This window comes from Columba livia, chromosome 3 (assembly GCF_036013475.1).
Source record: "Columba livia isolate bColLiv1 breed racing homer chromosome 3, bColLiv1.pat.W.v2, whole genome shotgun sequence".
Taxonomy (NCBI): domain Eukaryota; kingdom Metazoa; phylum Chordata; class Aves; order Columbiformes; family Columbidae; genus Columba; species Columba livia.
Window position 1 is genome coordinate 79,938,530 of NC_088604.1, and position 17,835 is coordinate 79,956,364.

At 35.4% G+C, this 17,835-nt stretch overlaps 1 protein-coding gene across 8 annotated transcripts in view; it reads left to right on the forward strand.

The window, feature by feature from the left end:
- The window catches only part of RYR2 (ryanodine receptor 2), a 397,519-nt gene that overhangs the window by 245,551 nt on the left and 134,133 nt on the right, over positions 1-17,835 (forward strand). For all 8 annotated transcript variants that reach the window (XM_065057819.1, XM_065057821.1, XM_065057823.1 and 5 more), the window contains 12 exons: positions 631-839; positions 2,816-2,990; positions 9,166-9,374; positions 10,284-10,636; positions 11,600-11,714; positions 12,589-12,749; positions 13,406-13,565; positions 13,830-13,916; positions 14,567-14,793; positions 15,824-16,625; positions 17,162-17,362; positions 17,470-17,575. In XM_065057819.1, coding sequence (XP_064913891.1) covers positions 631-839; positions 2,816-2,990; positions 9,166-9,374; positions 10,284-10,636; positions 11,600-11,714; positions 12,589-12,749; positions 13,406-13,565; positions 13,830-13,916; positions 14,567-14,793; positions 15,824-16,625; positions 17,162-17,362; positions 17,470-17,575 — 2,805 coding nt within the window. The remainder of the gene's footprint in view (positions 1-630; positions 840-2,815; positions 2,991-9,165; positions 9,375-10,283; positions 10,637-11,599; positions 11,715-12,588; positions 12,750-13,405; positions 13,566-13,829; positions 13,917-14,566; positions 14,794-15,823; positions 16,626-17,161; positions 17,363-17,469; positions 17,576-17,835) is intronic.

Consider the following 17,835-nt stretch of genomic DNA (forward strand, 5'->3'; position numbering starts at 1 on the left):
CATGTTCCACTCATCTACCAGGATCCCCAGCTCCTTTTCTGCCCAGCTGGTTTCCAGCGCCCCCATAGACCCCAGTACCCCTGGGTACTCCACTATAGTGCCCAGATTTGTCTGCCTGCATATCTTGACCCATAAGTTCTGAACTGGCTCCTGAGCCATCCCAAAACAGTTCACCATGTGTTCCAGCTGCTCTCTCACATGAAGGGCAGCTCTTCCTCAAAACCTTCTCAGCCTGCCCTTCCTAAAAAAGCCATATATTAATCCATTGCAATACTCCAGTCATGTGAGTCATCCCACCATGTTTCTATGATCATAGCCCTGCAACTGTACTCAGACTTCTAAGTACTAGTACTCCTTTTATTCTTTCCTTTTTCCCGTTTTCCCTTTTCCCTTTTTCTTTCCTTTCTCTCTCTTCCCCATTCTGGATGAAGTAGTGTAGAGTCATTTCAGAGAGGTACCCAAGTGTGCTGATTCCCCAGAATGGGCTTTCTTCTTTTCATGCCTATGCTCAAAGGGATTCCTTTGCCTTTTGTTCTCACTGCCTTCTGTTTGTCAGTAGTGGAATACAATACATTCTGTGCAGAGGTTTTTTCTTCTTTCTTTTTTCTTTTTTTTTTTTAAATCTTACAGCAATGAAACTGGATGTGTGCAGTGGGATAATGGAAAAATTCAGGATCTTCCGCACAGAAAAGACTTATGCAGTGAAGACTGGGAAGTGGTACTTTGAGTTTGAGGCAGTTACTGCAGGCGACATGAGAGTTGGCTGGACCAGGCCAGGTTGCCTTCCAGATCAGGAACTTGGTTCAGACGAAGAAGCTTTTGTTTTTGATGGCTTTAAGGTTTGTATATGTTTATCTGTAATAATAGAAGTGATTGCAAAACTTAATTTTGCGTCTTATTCCGTGTATTATTGCCTCAACTAAATTGCCCTGTCTTCTTTCATTTGTGTTTTATGAGATTATTTTTCCCTCTCTTTGAGGGCCTAGGTGGAATAAGGAATTAAGTAACGGGGTTTGGCATTCCTATCACTTTTTTCACAGCTTCACAGTATTTGTATAGTATATATAGAGTATTGAAAATCTAAGTGATTTAATCAAATTCAAAATACTGGCAGAGCTCTAATTAGCTATGAATGATTTCTTTAAATTTTTACTCTCTTGTTCTCTCTATAAGAAGTGCCATTAGGGAATAAGTGTGTTTAAGATTATTAGCAGTAATTTAGGCAAGCTTTGATACAAGTTTTTTATAGGAATGTAAATTTACAAAGGGCATAGCTGGGTTTTCATGGAAATCCTTACAGTTTAGAATAAATGAAGTATGATAGGACCAGTAATTTTTGCTCAAATTTAACTCTGCATAACACAATGACTGACTGAAATGTAGTAGTAAACATATATGAAAACACGCTATTTTTTATGTTCCTGATTTTTATGAGAATAGATTAAATGACTCATTGAAACTTTTTATTTCAGTATGAAGGCAAGTGCAACTGCTACTTGAAGTATAATTGCTATTAAGGCTATTGATGACTTGTGTAAAAATGTCTCTTATATCTGATGTTGGAATTAATTTATTTATTACTATTACAAAATGTAAGAGAAAGCAACAGTATTCCTGGCTGTTCCCAGTCATATCAAGCTCTCAAGTTGTATTTTATTCATGTTGTTGGAATTTATATTTTTCCCAGTCTTGTATTACATGAGAAGATGCCCTAAAAAGAGAACTGAAAATTGTTTTTGTAAATTATATGATTGGCTTAAGTAAACTATTCAAGTCCTATGTCTTTACTAGAATAGCTATAGTAGTTTGCCTTCTGAATCTTAGGTTTTGACCTTTAGGTGTCAATTCATGAAGCTGTTTTGTTGTCTTTGATTTTGATATGTTCTCTCCCTGGTTGGAGAAAAGCTTTTGACCTTCAGGGTACACAGAAAAGCTCATTTGTTTTCTAGGATTTTCAGGATGGATACAGAGGATAAGAATCAGCTTGTGATGGATTATTTTAATAAGGGACCTATTTGTTATTAACACTGTTTGTTTTATGCATGTTACAATATTTCTTAATAGATTTTAATTTACTTGAATTCCAATCCAAGACCCCATCCAAAGCCTTTGCAGTCTTTGACTTTAACTTCAGTCATATGAATCGTTAATCATGCCCTGCAATCATTAATCAGCTATTCTGGAATTTTATCAAGAGGTCAGAGTGCTTGTCCCATCCACAGATTTTTTTCCTTCCAAAATCTGGTATGACAGTTTAATTTATTTCTGTACAAAGCATTTTTAGAATTATACTTCAGGAAACAATACAGTTTGTTTGAAAGCAATGAATTTATAGACTACTACAATAAATAAAAGCAGTTGATTAAAAAAAGTCTGTGAAACACCTATTTAGCATTGTAACTGATAGCATATTATTTTAATTTCAAGTCTTCTGTGGAGCTTCTGTAGAAAAATAAGCCATGCTCTTACTTTTTACTGAAATGTTGAAATAGCAATTTTCCCTGTCAGCTCACATAGCCACATTTCGCAGTTTGAGGGGTGCTTGCAGGAAGTTAATTGCTGGATTTCCATTTTCAGATCAAACTTGAAAGTACTTCTGGGTTGGAACTAGGTGAACTTTAAGGTCCCTTCCAACTCAAACCATTCTGTAATTCTGTGATACTCACAGGCATTGTTTTGGAATGATATGCTGTGAAAGTGTTAATTTTAGTGCCATCTTAATTGTCGGGGCTAATTATTAGTTTTACCATGAAGGGAGAGAGGAGTGTGTACATTGTCTCTGTTACTCTTTGAAATGCTTTTAAATCCTTTTCAGGCACAGCGGTGGCATCAAGGTAATGAGCATTTTGGCCGCTCTTGGTTGGCAGGAGATGTTGTTGGGTGTATGGTTGACATGAATGAGCACACTATGATGTTCACTTTAAATGGTGAAATCCTACTTGATGACTCAGGTTCAGAACTTGCATTCAAGGACTTTGAGGTTGGTGATGGTAAGTACTGTAATACATTGTGCTGTAAATTTGTTGTTGCCCAACTTTCGCTCCAGCTTCCGTTTTAATGTCATTTGTTTCTTGTTTTTATTTCCCCACCCTCTCTCCAAGGAATTACCCCTTCTCCTTTTCTCTATTTGATTAGTATCAAACCTTTGGAAAGGAGTTGTACTGGGAGTCAGGATAAGGCCAGGCCTTTTCTGTGGTGAACTTCACAGCCATCTTTTGTTATCAGACCTTTTGACTTTTGATGTGTCTGGAATTGCAAATTCATGATATTTAACATTTCATCCACACTGCAGCATACCATCATATGACACAACAGAATCATAGAATGGCTTGGGTTTAAAGGGACCTTTGAAGATCATCTAGTCCAACCCGCTGCCATTTTATTTTGTTCAAGTATCAAATTACTACCAAATTTCTGTCAAATTAATGAGAACATATGGTAAAGAGTTTAAGCCAGCTTTAAGGTTTTGCTTTAGCTCTGGGAGGAGAAATGAGACCTGATCCAGGATAAAGCCAGCTGGGACAAAGTTAGCCTTGTAAACTTTTTACTTTATTTAAAACCAGCAGATTGAGTTCTGTGCCTGTTGTTGTAGTGTTCTTGGTGCAGCTTTACGAGCCCACAAACAGGTTTTAGTTTACCATGAAGCCGTAGCTTATGAGATTGCAAAAGACAACAAGGATTGTGAGGTTGTGTCAGGTGCCAGATTGATTTTATACCACAAGAGTATTTTTGTTTATAAATTTAATTACTTAGTTGTGTGCAAATGCGTACATAAAAGGGTAAGAAATTACATTATTCTAGATAACTGCCTAAAATTTCTGTGGTAATGTAAAAAAAATATTTTAAGCTTTAATCTTTGCTTCTCAATTATTGTAGATACATACATCCTGTCATAGATATTGTGTATCTGTTAAAAAAATATATCTGTCTGAGAGATAAAGTTAAATTTTTTGAACAATAAAAGCTGCAAATGATACTTTTGGGTTATGGATGCCTATTCCCATGAGAAATATTAATCTTATAACTCCTAATTTTTAACCATTTTATTTTCAGCTGGATTTCAGAGTATTTTACTTTCAGGAGCATTTTGGGAGAATTGTTTTCCCTTCTTTTGCCATGCCATAGGAATTAAGAATAATTTGATTTAATTTAAAATCAGATAATTGCCATGAATTTTCTTGACTCATGGCTGTTACTTTACTGCCTTCAGATTTCCTTAGGTACTGTGATGACATGATGAGGGAAAGAGATGTGTGAATTGGCTTACTGTTAGTGGAATAGGAATAAAATCATCCTGGTGCCATTAAATTACAGTGGTTTTCCTGTTACTAGGCAGTATAATCCCACTGAGGAGTGACAGATTCTGAGAGAAACTGGAATTCCATGAAATTCTGAGGGTAGCCTATTGGATCACTATTTTGATCGCAAAGTTGATGAAATCACAGTGGTGTAGTTTTCATGGTACTTGTTTCTAGATGCAGCTTCAGATTTAAACAGGTCTGTGTTGAGTCTGAAACTGCTGAAGTAGTTCCCGGTTTGACAAGGAGCCCGAAGGCCTTGGTAACCATGTCGAAGGCTTAATGTCAGTGCCAAGGATCTCAGATTTTTCCCAATATCCTTTTAATTCACATTCAGTTCTTCTAGTGTTGTGTTTGTAGAAAAGAGTTTGCCTTTGAAATAAGGTCTTCTGTTTTCAAAGAAACGTGTGAATTGCTCTCAGATTTAATAACTCTAGATCAATATTTGTAAATAATATAGGTATGTCATATACATTTCAAGGGGCTGGGGAGGTGGGGCATTTGTATGTATGTGCATATACAAACATATATGAAATACACAAATTAAATATGACTTCTATAGAGCTTTCATGTTTTGGTAGGCTGGCTTCAGTTTGGTTTTGGTGATGACTCTTGTTTGAGAGCATTGAGACCTTTCTGCAGATAACTTCTACCAGTGAATTGTGTGCATGACATATGCTGCTGCAGAAACAGACCTTTTGCTTTAAAAAAATGATTCTAGGCAGAGCCCAGCATCCTACTTTGAAGGATGCAGTCTGACAATAAATCAGTTCTGTAGTTTTAATTACTTAGTAACAGTTAAAAGGGAATATGGTGCGCTGCCAGCTCACTAATAAGGCTCATGTGCTGCATCTTAGGTTGTACTGCCTACAAGAGGAGCTCTTGGGATTACAGCAGACTAATTTGTTTGTGAGATACCATCACAGTACTAAAATTGTTAAACATAATTGCATATTATTATGCATTTGTGTAAGAGAAATTTCACACTGTAGATATGGACAAGTACACTGTGGAAACCGAATTTTGTTTTGTCAACACATGATGTATGTGAGCATCAACTGTTTGGAGAGAGTGTTTGACAAATTGGGTCAGGAAGTTCATCTTGTGTTCTCGAAAGCAGAGAACATTTTAAAAATTGTTGCTGTCCTATGCTTTTGCCAAGTGTGACAGACAATGCTAGAAGGTGACTTTTCTGGTAGTAAAGCTGAAGTATTTTTGTTTATTTTGCTATTTTATACAGTAAAATGGAAGTTTTGCTCCACAGCCTAGTTATGCCCCTGGAGATTAAGAGCCAGGTCACAGGTAAATCATCTTTTTATGTAGCCTGCAGCATGCAAGGGCTACATAGGATCTGTGAGATATCACATCTAAAATGGCTGGATACCTATTTAGGGAAGGGTATTGTAAGTTAATTTTCATTCCATAGCAAGACATGTCACTGCCTTACCAGCACACTCCGTATAAAATGAGGTGCCATACCTTTAGGAGATATGGAAGAGCCCTGAAACACCTTAATGACAGCTATAAAATCAGAGCAGAATTTCACCAGAGGCTGAACTAGTACTTCCACGGTTAGGACTAGAACTGGTACTTATATTCCATTCATACAGAGCAACAGTTACCGTAGAATTATGATTACTTGCAGGAGTTACCTACATGTATAGTACTGTTCTGGCGTTACTGGAATATGTATTGGTGAGAGAGATTGTCATCTTGATTTCACATTGGCTACAGTTATAAGGTTGATGGAAGATACTAGATCGAGGTAAAACATCAATGAGGGTTTTACTCATGTAGGAATTTTGTTCTGGGGTGGTTTGTTTTCTTTCAGGGAATATTGTAAATACTTATTTACATTTTAGTTGTGTCGGTGTGTAAAATATTTGCTTCATGTCTAAGAATGAATCTATCTGAGAGAACTTTTTTTTTCCGAGACCACAGGAAAATGCATAGGTAGAAAAATTAACAGTTTATGTACATTCTGTTTAGGAAGGGTAAAGATTAATAATATTTTGACTATTTTACATATTTTTAATATTCCTGTTTGATTTAGTTCTATGTCATGTACAGGTCTCAGTCTTAATGAATAGAGTTTATCGTATTTTCTTGGATTTTAGACTCCATCTACTTTTCCAATCATCTTTTTCTATAATGTATGTTTAATGAATTCTGCTGATAATATCAGTGGCTATTGCTTTTTTTGTTTGTTTGTTTTGTAAACCAATTATTTCCCATTTGATTTGAAGACTGTAATAAAAATGAGCTGGCTGTGTGTTAATTCTCAAGATGCTAGAGACAGAGCTTGCTACTTCCTTTCAAGAAATATTTGACCTGTGCAGAAACATAAAGCAATTGTTCATATCTATCTATATATTTATTTATTATATTTATATATACGACACATTCACAACTGATCAGTTTACCCCTCTTTGTCTTTGAACACAATCTTTTTTTAAGCTTTTGTTCTTCTCTGTTTTCTATGATAAATGTTTGTGCCACAAGTTTACTTGGGTCACTGTTTTCAGCAGCAGTGGATAGGAAATACCTGTGGATACGTGTCAGAACAGGATAAGTGGATGGTGATACACTCACTGAGCCTCCAGTGATTTCTGGTTCAGGAGCTTTCTGAAGCAAACATGACATGTAGTGTTTTTTTTTTTCTTTCTCACTTGAATGTGTTGAAATGCTTTTTGAATCAATGTGAGCTTTTAGCATCCATGATACTATGTGATGGAGAATTCCACAGGATTACTATGAGGTATATAAGGAAGATCCTCCCTTTCTACCAAACAATTTCTTTGATCATAATTTTTATTTTAAAAGACATTGAAAAATCATTTACTGTTCTTTATGCCACTCATAATGGTCATATGTATCATACCCCCCCCCTTTTTTTTTTTTTGTTTTTTTTTTGAGGCTGAAGTATCCTAATTTCTTTAATTGCTGCTGTTAAGAAACCAGTTTCATTTGTTTTTGCCGTTTTCAGATCTATTATATCTTTTTTGAGATGTGGAAAGCAAACCTCTTAGTAAGATCCTAAATGTGTGTGGCATACATCCCGAAAATATCTGAAAATGTTTTACATCAATAAGAACTGGAAATTAAATGGTGAAGTGATTCAGATAGATACAGACAAAGAACATGGTTTAGGCTGCAGATATCTATGAGATTTATAGGATCCCTTACCTCATTTTTGGTTAATATTGTGAGGTTTTATGCTGTCACAATTGTTTCTGTATAAAGCCATTCTCAAACATCTTGATGCCCAGAAAAATTGTTACTATTCTTGAGTGATGAGCTGAGATTTGTTAATGAAAACAGAATTTTGATTTTTGGTTTTGTTAAAATCTTTTGCAATAGCTTATGGATTCCTTTAACTCATCAGGGAGCCCAGGAACAAGTCTGAAACAAACTTCCTACTAGAGCTGCTGGGTTTTACTGAAGCATATATACATGTATGCAATTTCCTAGTTATGTGTTGTATAATATGATTTTATTTCATTTAGTGCTGGAAAATACTCTTTATTCTTATCTGTCGTTGGAGTTGCACTGGCAGAATGGACATAAATCACGTTGTCTGTGTTATCTGAGAAGTTAATGCCTTGTGATGTAAGAGCTTGATGTGAAGTCAAAAATCTGGACTTGAATTTACAACTGATAGTGTTTGTCTTAAATGTATTGTTCCTAATACACATACACATGATAACCAATCTTGGGTATCTATATAAAAATCTTCAAAAGGTTGTAGTGAAGGCTGATATTATATCTGGTGAGGAAGTCATTGCTGTAAATGGTGCTCTGGAGTTTGCTTTTGTCTCTAAATAATTTGTAATGAACAGATATTCTGCCCTTTTTTATCTAGGCAGCCTAAGGAGAAGTGAGGAACCAGTTGTGTTTTGCCCTTATGCCCTTCAATACCTGGTACATTCACTTGAAGCAGAATCATTGAACAGAGCTTCATGTTTCTTGTTAATACAAGAGAAAACATTTCGTTAATAGCTAGGTCAAAGCAGTTTGTAGCTGTGGAAATTCAAAATCAGCATGAAAAGTAACAGAAGAAATAAGAGATTTTTCTTAGATTTTTAGACTGTGATGCTGAACCTGAGAAAAAAAACAAAACCAAAACCAAAAAAGGTTTTTTTTTTTTTAAGTGCAAAGGAGTCAAAAGTGAATTCCCTGTACTAGCGAAACTGTAAGAGAGCAGATGAATACAACTGTGGAAGTGATTCAAAAGTAAAAACAAAAAACTCAGCTGAAAACCCAACTACTCTAAGTTTCATGAAGCTACAGTACCATATTGTCATTTCTCATTATCCTGAGCAAAAAAGTGTTCTAAAGGGTTTTTTTTTTGTTTGTTTGTTTTTTTTTTTAATTCTACAGCATGCACTTGGTTCCTATTTGTAATTTTTTTTCACAGTTATAGTTACATGGACAAGCACTATATTACTTTTGAAGTAATTTTTGAGGTTCTCTCAAAACACCATGACTACTGGAATCTTAGGAGGAAAGTGAAAAATAGTAAGCCTTGGAGTAAAACTAACAACACCCTACCAGCTTAGCAGAGAGATTAACCAGGAGCTGATTGTCAGACTCCTTGAAGTACACCTACATTTACATGAAGTAAATTGGGTGTTGCATGAAAAGATGCATTGTTATTAGAGAGGTGGTTTTTTTTTTCAGAATGATATTTGAGATACAGTACTTGGTGACGTGCAAGAGGTGATGTGCTGCCTGCATTTGTACTGTGGTGATTTTTTTGTTTTGTTTTATTTTTTTTTTCCAAATGATTTTTATTCGGGTTGTGGAAGAGAGCAGTTCTCTGGTTTTCATGATGAACAACCCACATTTTCTTTCATCTTGTTTTAAGGATTTCTACCTGTGTGCAGCCTGGGACCATCTCAAGTGGGAAGAATGAACTTTGGAAAAGATGTCAGCACTCTAAAATATTTCACTATCTGTGGCTTACAGGAAGGGTATGAGCCCTTTGCTGTTAATACAAATAGAGACATCACCATTTGGCTGAGTAAAAGACTCCCTCAGTTTCTACCAGTGCCACAAAATCATGAACATATTGAGGTTTGTGATCCTATTAAAATGTTTCTAGACACTTCTTCCATGAATATGTTTGAATTATGTTTCTACTTTTGCACTTCTAGACAAGGTTTTTAATGTGGTATGTTGACCCAGTTCTTGAAGAACCTTGCACCTGTTACAAATCTTTCACATTCAATGCAGTTGCAAATTATGTAATAATTTGGTTGATAGTATTTATTTATCTGTGAAATCTCTTGTGTGTATAACCATGAGATTCGCAGATACAAATTCTACAATATGTCCTCATTAAGAGCTCCTTGTGCAGTGAGAACTGTGTTTGTAAACTGCTTCCAGAAATGGGACATTTCTACATAACAGATACCAAGTGTTCTGATGCACACACTTTGTGATTTTTTCCATAAATAATTGATTTTGATTTTAATAAGTAGTTATTAGCCAATTGCATCAACACTTATGTCCCAATCAGTTGTGCATCTTGATTGAACTAAGTTTGTGCCCTGTAAGTCTACCATGAAATCCTTCTAAAACTGATGAAACAATAAATCTTTTTCAGCTGATGTGTATCACACTGTAGCATTTAAGAAGTAATTTGTGTGTTTGCACATGTGCCTGTACGATTTATATTAGTTGGTTTGTGTTCTTTTGGGAAGGATTTGATTTATGTTGCAAAGAGTTAGGATGAGAAAGGTCATTCCCTATGTGATTGGTTTTGTTTTTTTGTTTAACAATGGAACAACAAAGATTTCAAGTCCTTACAGTATTTATTTCCCCTTAAAATAGCAGCACATGATTACAATACATTAGACCATGGACAGCATACTGTTGCAAGTTTTGCACATCGTGGATGCTTATAAGTTATATATAAGTTGAATATTTACATGGGGGGAAAAAGCATCAGCTTCAAAACAACTGTATCTTTACGTTTGATAGGTGATGAGAATTGATGGCACCATAGACAGCTGCCCCTGCCTGAAGGTCACACAGAAGTCCTTTGGTTCACAGAACAGTAAAACAGACGTCATGTTTTTTCGATTAAGCATGCCCATTGAATGTGCTGAGGTGTTCTCCAGATCAGCTGCAGGAGGGTTACCAGGCTCTGGTCTTTTTGGCCCAAAGAATGACTTGGAGGATTATGATGCTGATTCTGATTTTGAGGTTCTAATGAAAACTGCTCATGGTCATCTAGTTCCTGACCGGACAGAAAGAGAAAAAGATGCGACAAAACCAGAGTTAAACAACCATAAAGATTATGTTCAAGAAAAGCCTTCACGTCTTAAACAAAGGTTAGTAGCACTTTTTTTTTTTCCCCCCTCCCTCCTTCCCCTCCTGTTTCTTGAATAGTAGAAGAAAATGCCCATCAGGTCTGCAAAGATTTTTCCCTATTTCTGCCCTAAATTTCAATATAACACAGGAGTTGCGACAGTTAACCTTCATCTGAATAAATTACATTATATGCAGCATATAGATTAAAATTGAGCAGAAAACTGAGAAAATTTTTGAAGCTGTTAGGAACCTATCATTTGCTTTATTGTAAAGGCTTTTGTGAGCGTCACCTGAAGTGCACTCTAAAACCGTGGAGATCCATTCTGACTGAACTAGAAGATCTTCAAAGTGACATGGAATGTTTTTTTCACATGGCTTTCAAAAAGCTGAAGGTGTTAGATAATCTTTATCTAGAACTGTGTATTAGCTTCTTATCTCACTCAGTGAACCAAATAATCGTAGAATATTCTCTAGTTAGCACATTCATTCTCCCTGATTTTTTTCTTATGGAATCAGGAGCAAAACACCTAACTTCGTGAGGCTGTGGAGGTGCAAATTCTGGGCCCTTACCCGGACAATATCACTGTTGCTTTCCATTCCTTTTCTGCTCTTCTTTACCAAAGTTGGTTTTATAAATATTTCAATTGCAGAGCAAATCAGGGCATATGGATAGTATTTTTGAATGCATGAAGGTTATTTAAGGTTCCATGCTCTTCCAAATTGAAAAGGTGCTTAACAGCCTGATAGTTCTTTAAGTTATGTGAGTTTAGTTTCCAAGTAACTTTTGAATATATATGTTAAGCTCAAAATTCATTTAAGTGCTCTTGTCTGAAGAACTTATTTTGTTTTAATTTACATGGAAGTAATAAATTAACTGGTGATACTTATATATGGTTTTTATTATTTATTTATTTAGGGCTAGCATACTAAATATCATCTATTTAGGGATAATGTATCAATATGATTTACTTATTTTATTACAGATTTATGCTCAGGAGGACAAAGCCAGATTATAGCATGAGTCACTCTGCACGGCTTACTGAGGATGTACTAGCAGATGATAGGGATGACTATGATTATTTGATGCAAACTTCCACGGTATTGTAACACAAAATCGCTATTTTAGCCATTTGCTTTTTTTTTTTTTTTTTAATTAATAACTACATGTTTTTGCTTGTAAAAGTTTCAGAAACTGTAATTTTCAGGCTCATTTTTTAATTTAAATGTCTCTGGTAGTCCTTTGCTACTGAAGTTTAGATTGCTATGTTCCTTTGGTTTTGACTTCATTGTCAGTCTAAACCAATTTCAACATGGAAAGCCATACATTAATTGAATCCACTTTTAAAACTGCTATTGATAACACCAAACATAGGAGGCATAAAAGAGGAAGAATAAATAATTCTAGATAATGAAATAAATATGAAAAAGTGCATTAAAATAATAGGTCAATGTTCAGGACCATTTGAAAACATCTATACTAATTTTGCTCAGCATTTATTTCATGGAATTCCCAGGGAAAGTTTTGTGCAGGTTTTGTGCATCTTTCTCTGACAAGATCAGCTGCATAAGCATTCACTCCTCAATGTTCAAAGGAAGAAAATGCTTCCTTTTGGATGTATTCTCTTTCTAAAAGAAATTAGATACTAGAAACTGAGTCACCTACAGTACCAAAATTGTAGCTGCAGTACAAAAATAGCCTGTAATGCTGTGATGCAGAAGCCTACCATACAAGTGCGTAAGCCACATCTTTAATCTTTTCCCTTTTTTTGTTTTAATATACATATTCTGTTGGCTATATTTTGATTTTTGCATATATTCCTTTGTTGCTCTGCTTATGAATTGCTCTTGAAGAAGCCTATGCTACTATTGAAAAGATGACATATTTTCAGATTTAGTGCAACAAATTAATTCTGAAACAAACTGATATGCTGGAAACCAAATACTAACATTTACTGACATTTTTTATTGACAGTACTATTATTCAGTGAGGATATTTCCTGGTCAAGAACCTGCTAACGTCTGGGTGGGCTGGATTACATCTGACTTTCACCAGTATGATACAAGCTTTGACTTGGACAGAGTGCGTACTGTCACAGTTACTCTGGGAGATGAAAAAGGGAAGGTTCATGAGAGGTTGGTTACGATTTTCTTAAAAAGATATATATTTTATACTCATAACAGCAACTAGCAACTTATAAACTGTTAGTCTACCCCATTTAATGTAATTGGGTTGATGAAAAAAAAGTAATAGGAAAAAGTGTAACTTGTTCTCTCTTCTTCTTATGAAGAAACAGTGGAGTAATTATTGGATTAAATCAGTAGGCACTGAAAGTAAAAGAGCACATCTTTTCTATGTAGTTTCAGACAATGTTCCTGCAAATATTGGCTTCTGAATTGGTACAAAGTAGAGCAAAATAACTGGTAGTATTTTTTGAAGTTTTTGGTTTTGAGCAGGGTAACAACAGCTCCTCTCAGCACTTCAGCTTGTGATCCATGCCAGAAGCTTTGTGCTATTCTTAACATTAAAAGATTTAAAACCTTAACTTCTGGAGTCTGTTTTGTCTCTTGGAATTTTACAAAAGATTTGAGCTTGTTCATATTTTGTCATCTTCAGTTCTTATTCTTTCAATTATGAAGTCTAGATTTCATGAATTTTGGCATTGGTTATGGTGAGATCTGCTGTTTTCAGCCACAAGGCCATGTTGGTTGCAACAATACAAAGTTATTCTTAGTCCACTACATAAAGTTTACACACCATCCATAAATAAATTTGTCTTTTGAACATTCAGTATAAAACGCAGCAACTGCTATATGGTGTGCGCAGGAGAGACCATGAGCCCTGGACAAGGACGTAATAATAATGGTCTGGAGATTGGTTGCTTGGTTGATGCTGCCAGTGGCCTGCTGACGTTCACAGCTAATGGCAAGGAACTGGGCACGTATTATCAGGTGAGTAATTTTTTTATGATGTCTTCCAGTAAGAAGGGGGAAAATTGAATCCTCAGACTGGATCTTAGAAATTTTTGTACAAGATAGGAAAAAAAGTAATTGTCGCTGTTATGACAGTAATTTTTTTTCTTGCTATTTGGATTTTCTAGGGTTTTATTCAAAGGCTTGCATTTATTGACTATCAATACAGATTTAGGGGTTTTTTAATGTATAATAGTGTTTTGCTGTCTTTATTGGTTATATATTTGTGCATCATTGATTTAGGTTGAACCCAGTACGAAGTTATTTCCTGCTGTATTTGCTCAAGCTACAAGCCCTAATGTTTTCCAATTTGAACTGGGAAGAATAAAGGTAAAAAATGCTTGGGTTTGTGCAGATTTAGTACTAATATAGCATATCAAATAAACTTTTTTTTCATTAGTTGCCTGCAATGCACTCTTAGTATTGGGCACACTTTATTATTCCAAATGTTTACACTATTGCTATTTTTATTCTTAACTCAGTTTTAAATACTTCATGTATTTAAAATACAGTATATTGGTTGAAAAGGGTTGTAACTGATTAGAATTGACAGAAGATATTGCAAAGCTCCACTGAATTTTCTGAATCTTATCCTTCATGATGAAACAAAATCACTGGGGTCAGTAAGGCAAATCTCTTTTTCTACAAATAGAGCATTACTTCCTTGTGTTGCATATGTGGATGTCTAAGAAATCAAGAGGTTAAAATAAGAGTGGAGTTCATATCTGTAGTCCAAAACCATACATTCAAGTTTCTATTGAAAGTTTAGCTGTTTTTAAAAATCTGTTTTGAACAATGCTGCCTTGCTCCTAATCTGCCAACAGCTCCCATCTGGCTTTACAAACTACTGAAACTGTTAGTTTCCTCTTTCACTGTATTGTACTGTACTGTATGTTGAATATATTTCTTGAAAAATATAATATATTCGTTGTTTGGTAAAGATGATGAAACTGATTGTCACTTCTGTTGGAATTTTCCAGAATGTAATGCCATTATCTGCTGGCTTATTCAAAAGCGAACACAAAAACCCAGTTTCTCAATGTCCTCCACGTCTCCATGTCCAATTTCTGACTCATGTGCTTTGGAGCAGAGTGCCAAATCACTTCTTGAAGGTTGATGTCTCTCGGATCAGTGAACGTCAAGGCTGGATGATACAGTGCCTGAATCCTTTGCAGTTCATGGCCCTTCATATTCCTGAAGAAAACAGGTCGATGTTTGTGTGTTGGAGTATAACAGAGCTAGGTTGGAATTATGAAGCTAGACATATAATAAAATTTCTATGAGAAAAGCCCAAGGTCTTCTCTGTATTTATAGCACATGTAAATAAAGGCAGTGTGTTTTGATTTAGCTAATATTAAAAATTAATCATGTTTTTCAATGCTTTAAAATCTGCCTCCTTTTGTTGCATTTCCAACCTCTCCTAGTTACTCTCTAAACTCTTTAATAGTATAGATAGGTTTTGAATGAAAATGAAAGGAACTCTATTTATAAATTATTAAATATAATCCATAAGATAGGCAAAGGGTTTTTTTTGTGGAGATTTCTAAAGACTTGTAACCAATTTAATTTTTCCATTACTTTAATTTCCTAAATTTATTTTAAACAATTGATGAAATGTAACTTTTTGATTTCCTTGTTATCCAAATGTCTCAGTGTTTTACCAGTGCCAAAACTGAAAATAAAATTACTAAAAAATTAGGTAAGAATTCTAAACAAAAAAATTTGCTGCTGAACCCTCTGCAGATGAACTTGTTAGTCTGTTACCATTTTGCAACCACAGATTTAAAAACAATAAAAATATAAATATCTCAATGTATGCTAGTCTTAAAACCTTCATTTTCAGTTATGCAAATTCTTGTTCGTAGTATGAAGAAGTATTCTGTGTTAAGTAAATCATTTTGATCTTTCCCCACTGAAAGTAATGGAAGTTGTACTTCAGGGGTGACTTAGAATCATAGAATCATTTTGGCTGGAAGAGGCCCTCAGGGTCATCGAATCCAACCATAACTTAGCTCTTGCATTAAACTTCACTTGACTAAATTCCTGGTTCAATTTTATTCTTAGTCCTTGATTCTTAGGGTGACGGTGTTTCTCACATGAAAGCTGAAATGTGGAAAAAGTCCAACCCTAGAACTGATAGTGTACCAATGTTATCCTTAGGGAGAATCTTTAATTCCTTCACTTAAATGAGGTTGTGCACTGACATGGAATTTACTGTGTTGTTTTTTTCTCTGCAGAACAATTGATATTTTAGAGCTGACAGAACAGGAAGAATTGCTGAAATTTCACTACCATACCCTCCGATTGTATTCAGCTGTTTGTGCTTTAGGCAACAATCGAGTGGCCCATGCTATGTGTAGCCATGTGGATGAATCTCAGCTCCTGTACGCTATTGAGAACAAATATATGCCAGGATTATTACGCGCAGGATATTATGACTTACTCATTGACATCCATCTCAATACCTATGCAACTGCCAGGTTAATGATGAATAATGAATTTATAGTTCCAATGACAGATGAGACCAAGAGTATTACTTTGTTTCCTGATGAAAACAAAAAACATGGCCTCCCTGGTATAGGACTTAGCACTTCATTAAGGCCAAGAATGCAGTTCTCCTCTCCGAGTTTTGTTAGCATTAGCAGCGAATGCTTTCAGTTCAGCCCTGAATTCCCTTTGGAAATCTTAAAGGCCAAAACCATAGAGATGCTGACTGAAGCTGTTCAGGAGGGCAGCCTCCATGTCAGAGACCCAGTTGGAGGTTCTACAGAATTTCTGTTTGTCCCTCTCATTAAGCTCTTTTATACCCTGCTAATTATGGGAATCTTCCACAATGGGGATCTGAAACACATTTTGCAGTTGATTGAGCCCCGGGTTTTCAAGGAGGCAATAAGCCAGGAGGATGAAGCTGATTTCTCAGAGAAGGAGCTGAGTTCAGATGAGCTCAAGTCAGAAGAAGGAGAGGAGGAAACCAGAAGGGAGCAAGTGCCAAAGGAAGGACTCCTTCAGATGAAACTTCCAGAACCTGTTAAATTACAGGTAACAATACGGCTATGATAGTGGTTGTTCCCATTTCTCCACAGATCTTTTTCTTCACTTGGTAATTTTTGTTTCAAGGAATACAGCATTTTGGTGTTAGTTAAATAAAAAAGTAATTTCCTTAGAGGAAACAGCGAGATTTATTATCTTCCTGATGACATAAACTTGTTCACCATAGATCAGACAACTGTTGTTTCATTAAATAGAATTACTTTCTCAACAACATTAACAGAGAATTCTTCATCTTTATGGATCCAGACAGAAAAGAAATTCCCTAAAAGCAGGGAGTAGATCCGTTCTCTTTTAACTTTAATAAAAGTCTTACATTTTATGTGTCTGAGACACATAAAACTCTTGCAGATGCCAGCTATTCCTGGTGTAGGATTACTTCCCATATAGTGAATGACAGCATTAAAGATATCAGTTACTTCACTTGATAGGAACTGCTACTGTAAGGAATCCATCCTTATTTGCCTAATACACAGATATTTCTTAGCTCGCTGACTCTTCTTTCTCTTATGGTACTGTTTCCTCAGATGTGTCATCTACTCCAGTACTTGTGTGATTGTCAAGTACGACACCGAATAGAAGCCATTGTAGCATTTTCAGATGATTTTGTGGCCAAGCTTCAAGAAAATCAACGCTTCCGGTACAATGAAGTGATGCAGGCCTTGAACATGTCTGCTGCCCTGACAGCTAGAAAAACAAAAGAATTTCGATCCCCACCTCAGGAGCAGGTACAGCTTACAATTGTTGTGCTCTATTTGTGGCAGAGTTCTGTTTGGTTTCAAAGTTTTTCCTTTTGGAGATCAGTATCATTTGCCTTTCCTTTGTATTGTTTAAGATTAACATGCTGCTGAACTTTAAAGATGATAAGAATGATTGTCCTTGCCCTGAAGAAATTCGGGATCAACTCCTGGATTTCCATGAAGACCTAATGACACACTGTGGTAAGTCTTATTACTGACTAATTTTACTTTTTAAATTATATTAGCTTTAGAAGCAATTTTTGTAAATAATTTTACATAAGAAACACCAACCAAGTAGTCTATACATAGCACTATATCAGTTATACATAATTATCCAATAAAGATATTCAGCTTGTCTTCAAACCCAAGGAAATGTTTTTTATCCTCATATCTGATCAAACTGGAAAGCAATGCATCATATTTTGCTTCATGAGGGAAGAGTTTGTTTTTTTGTTTTTTTT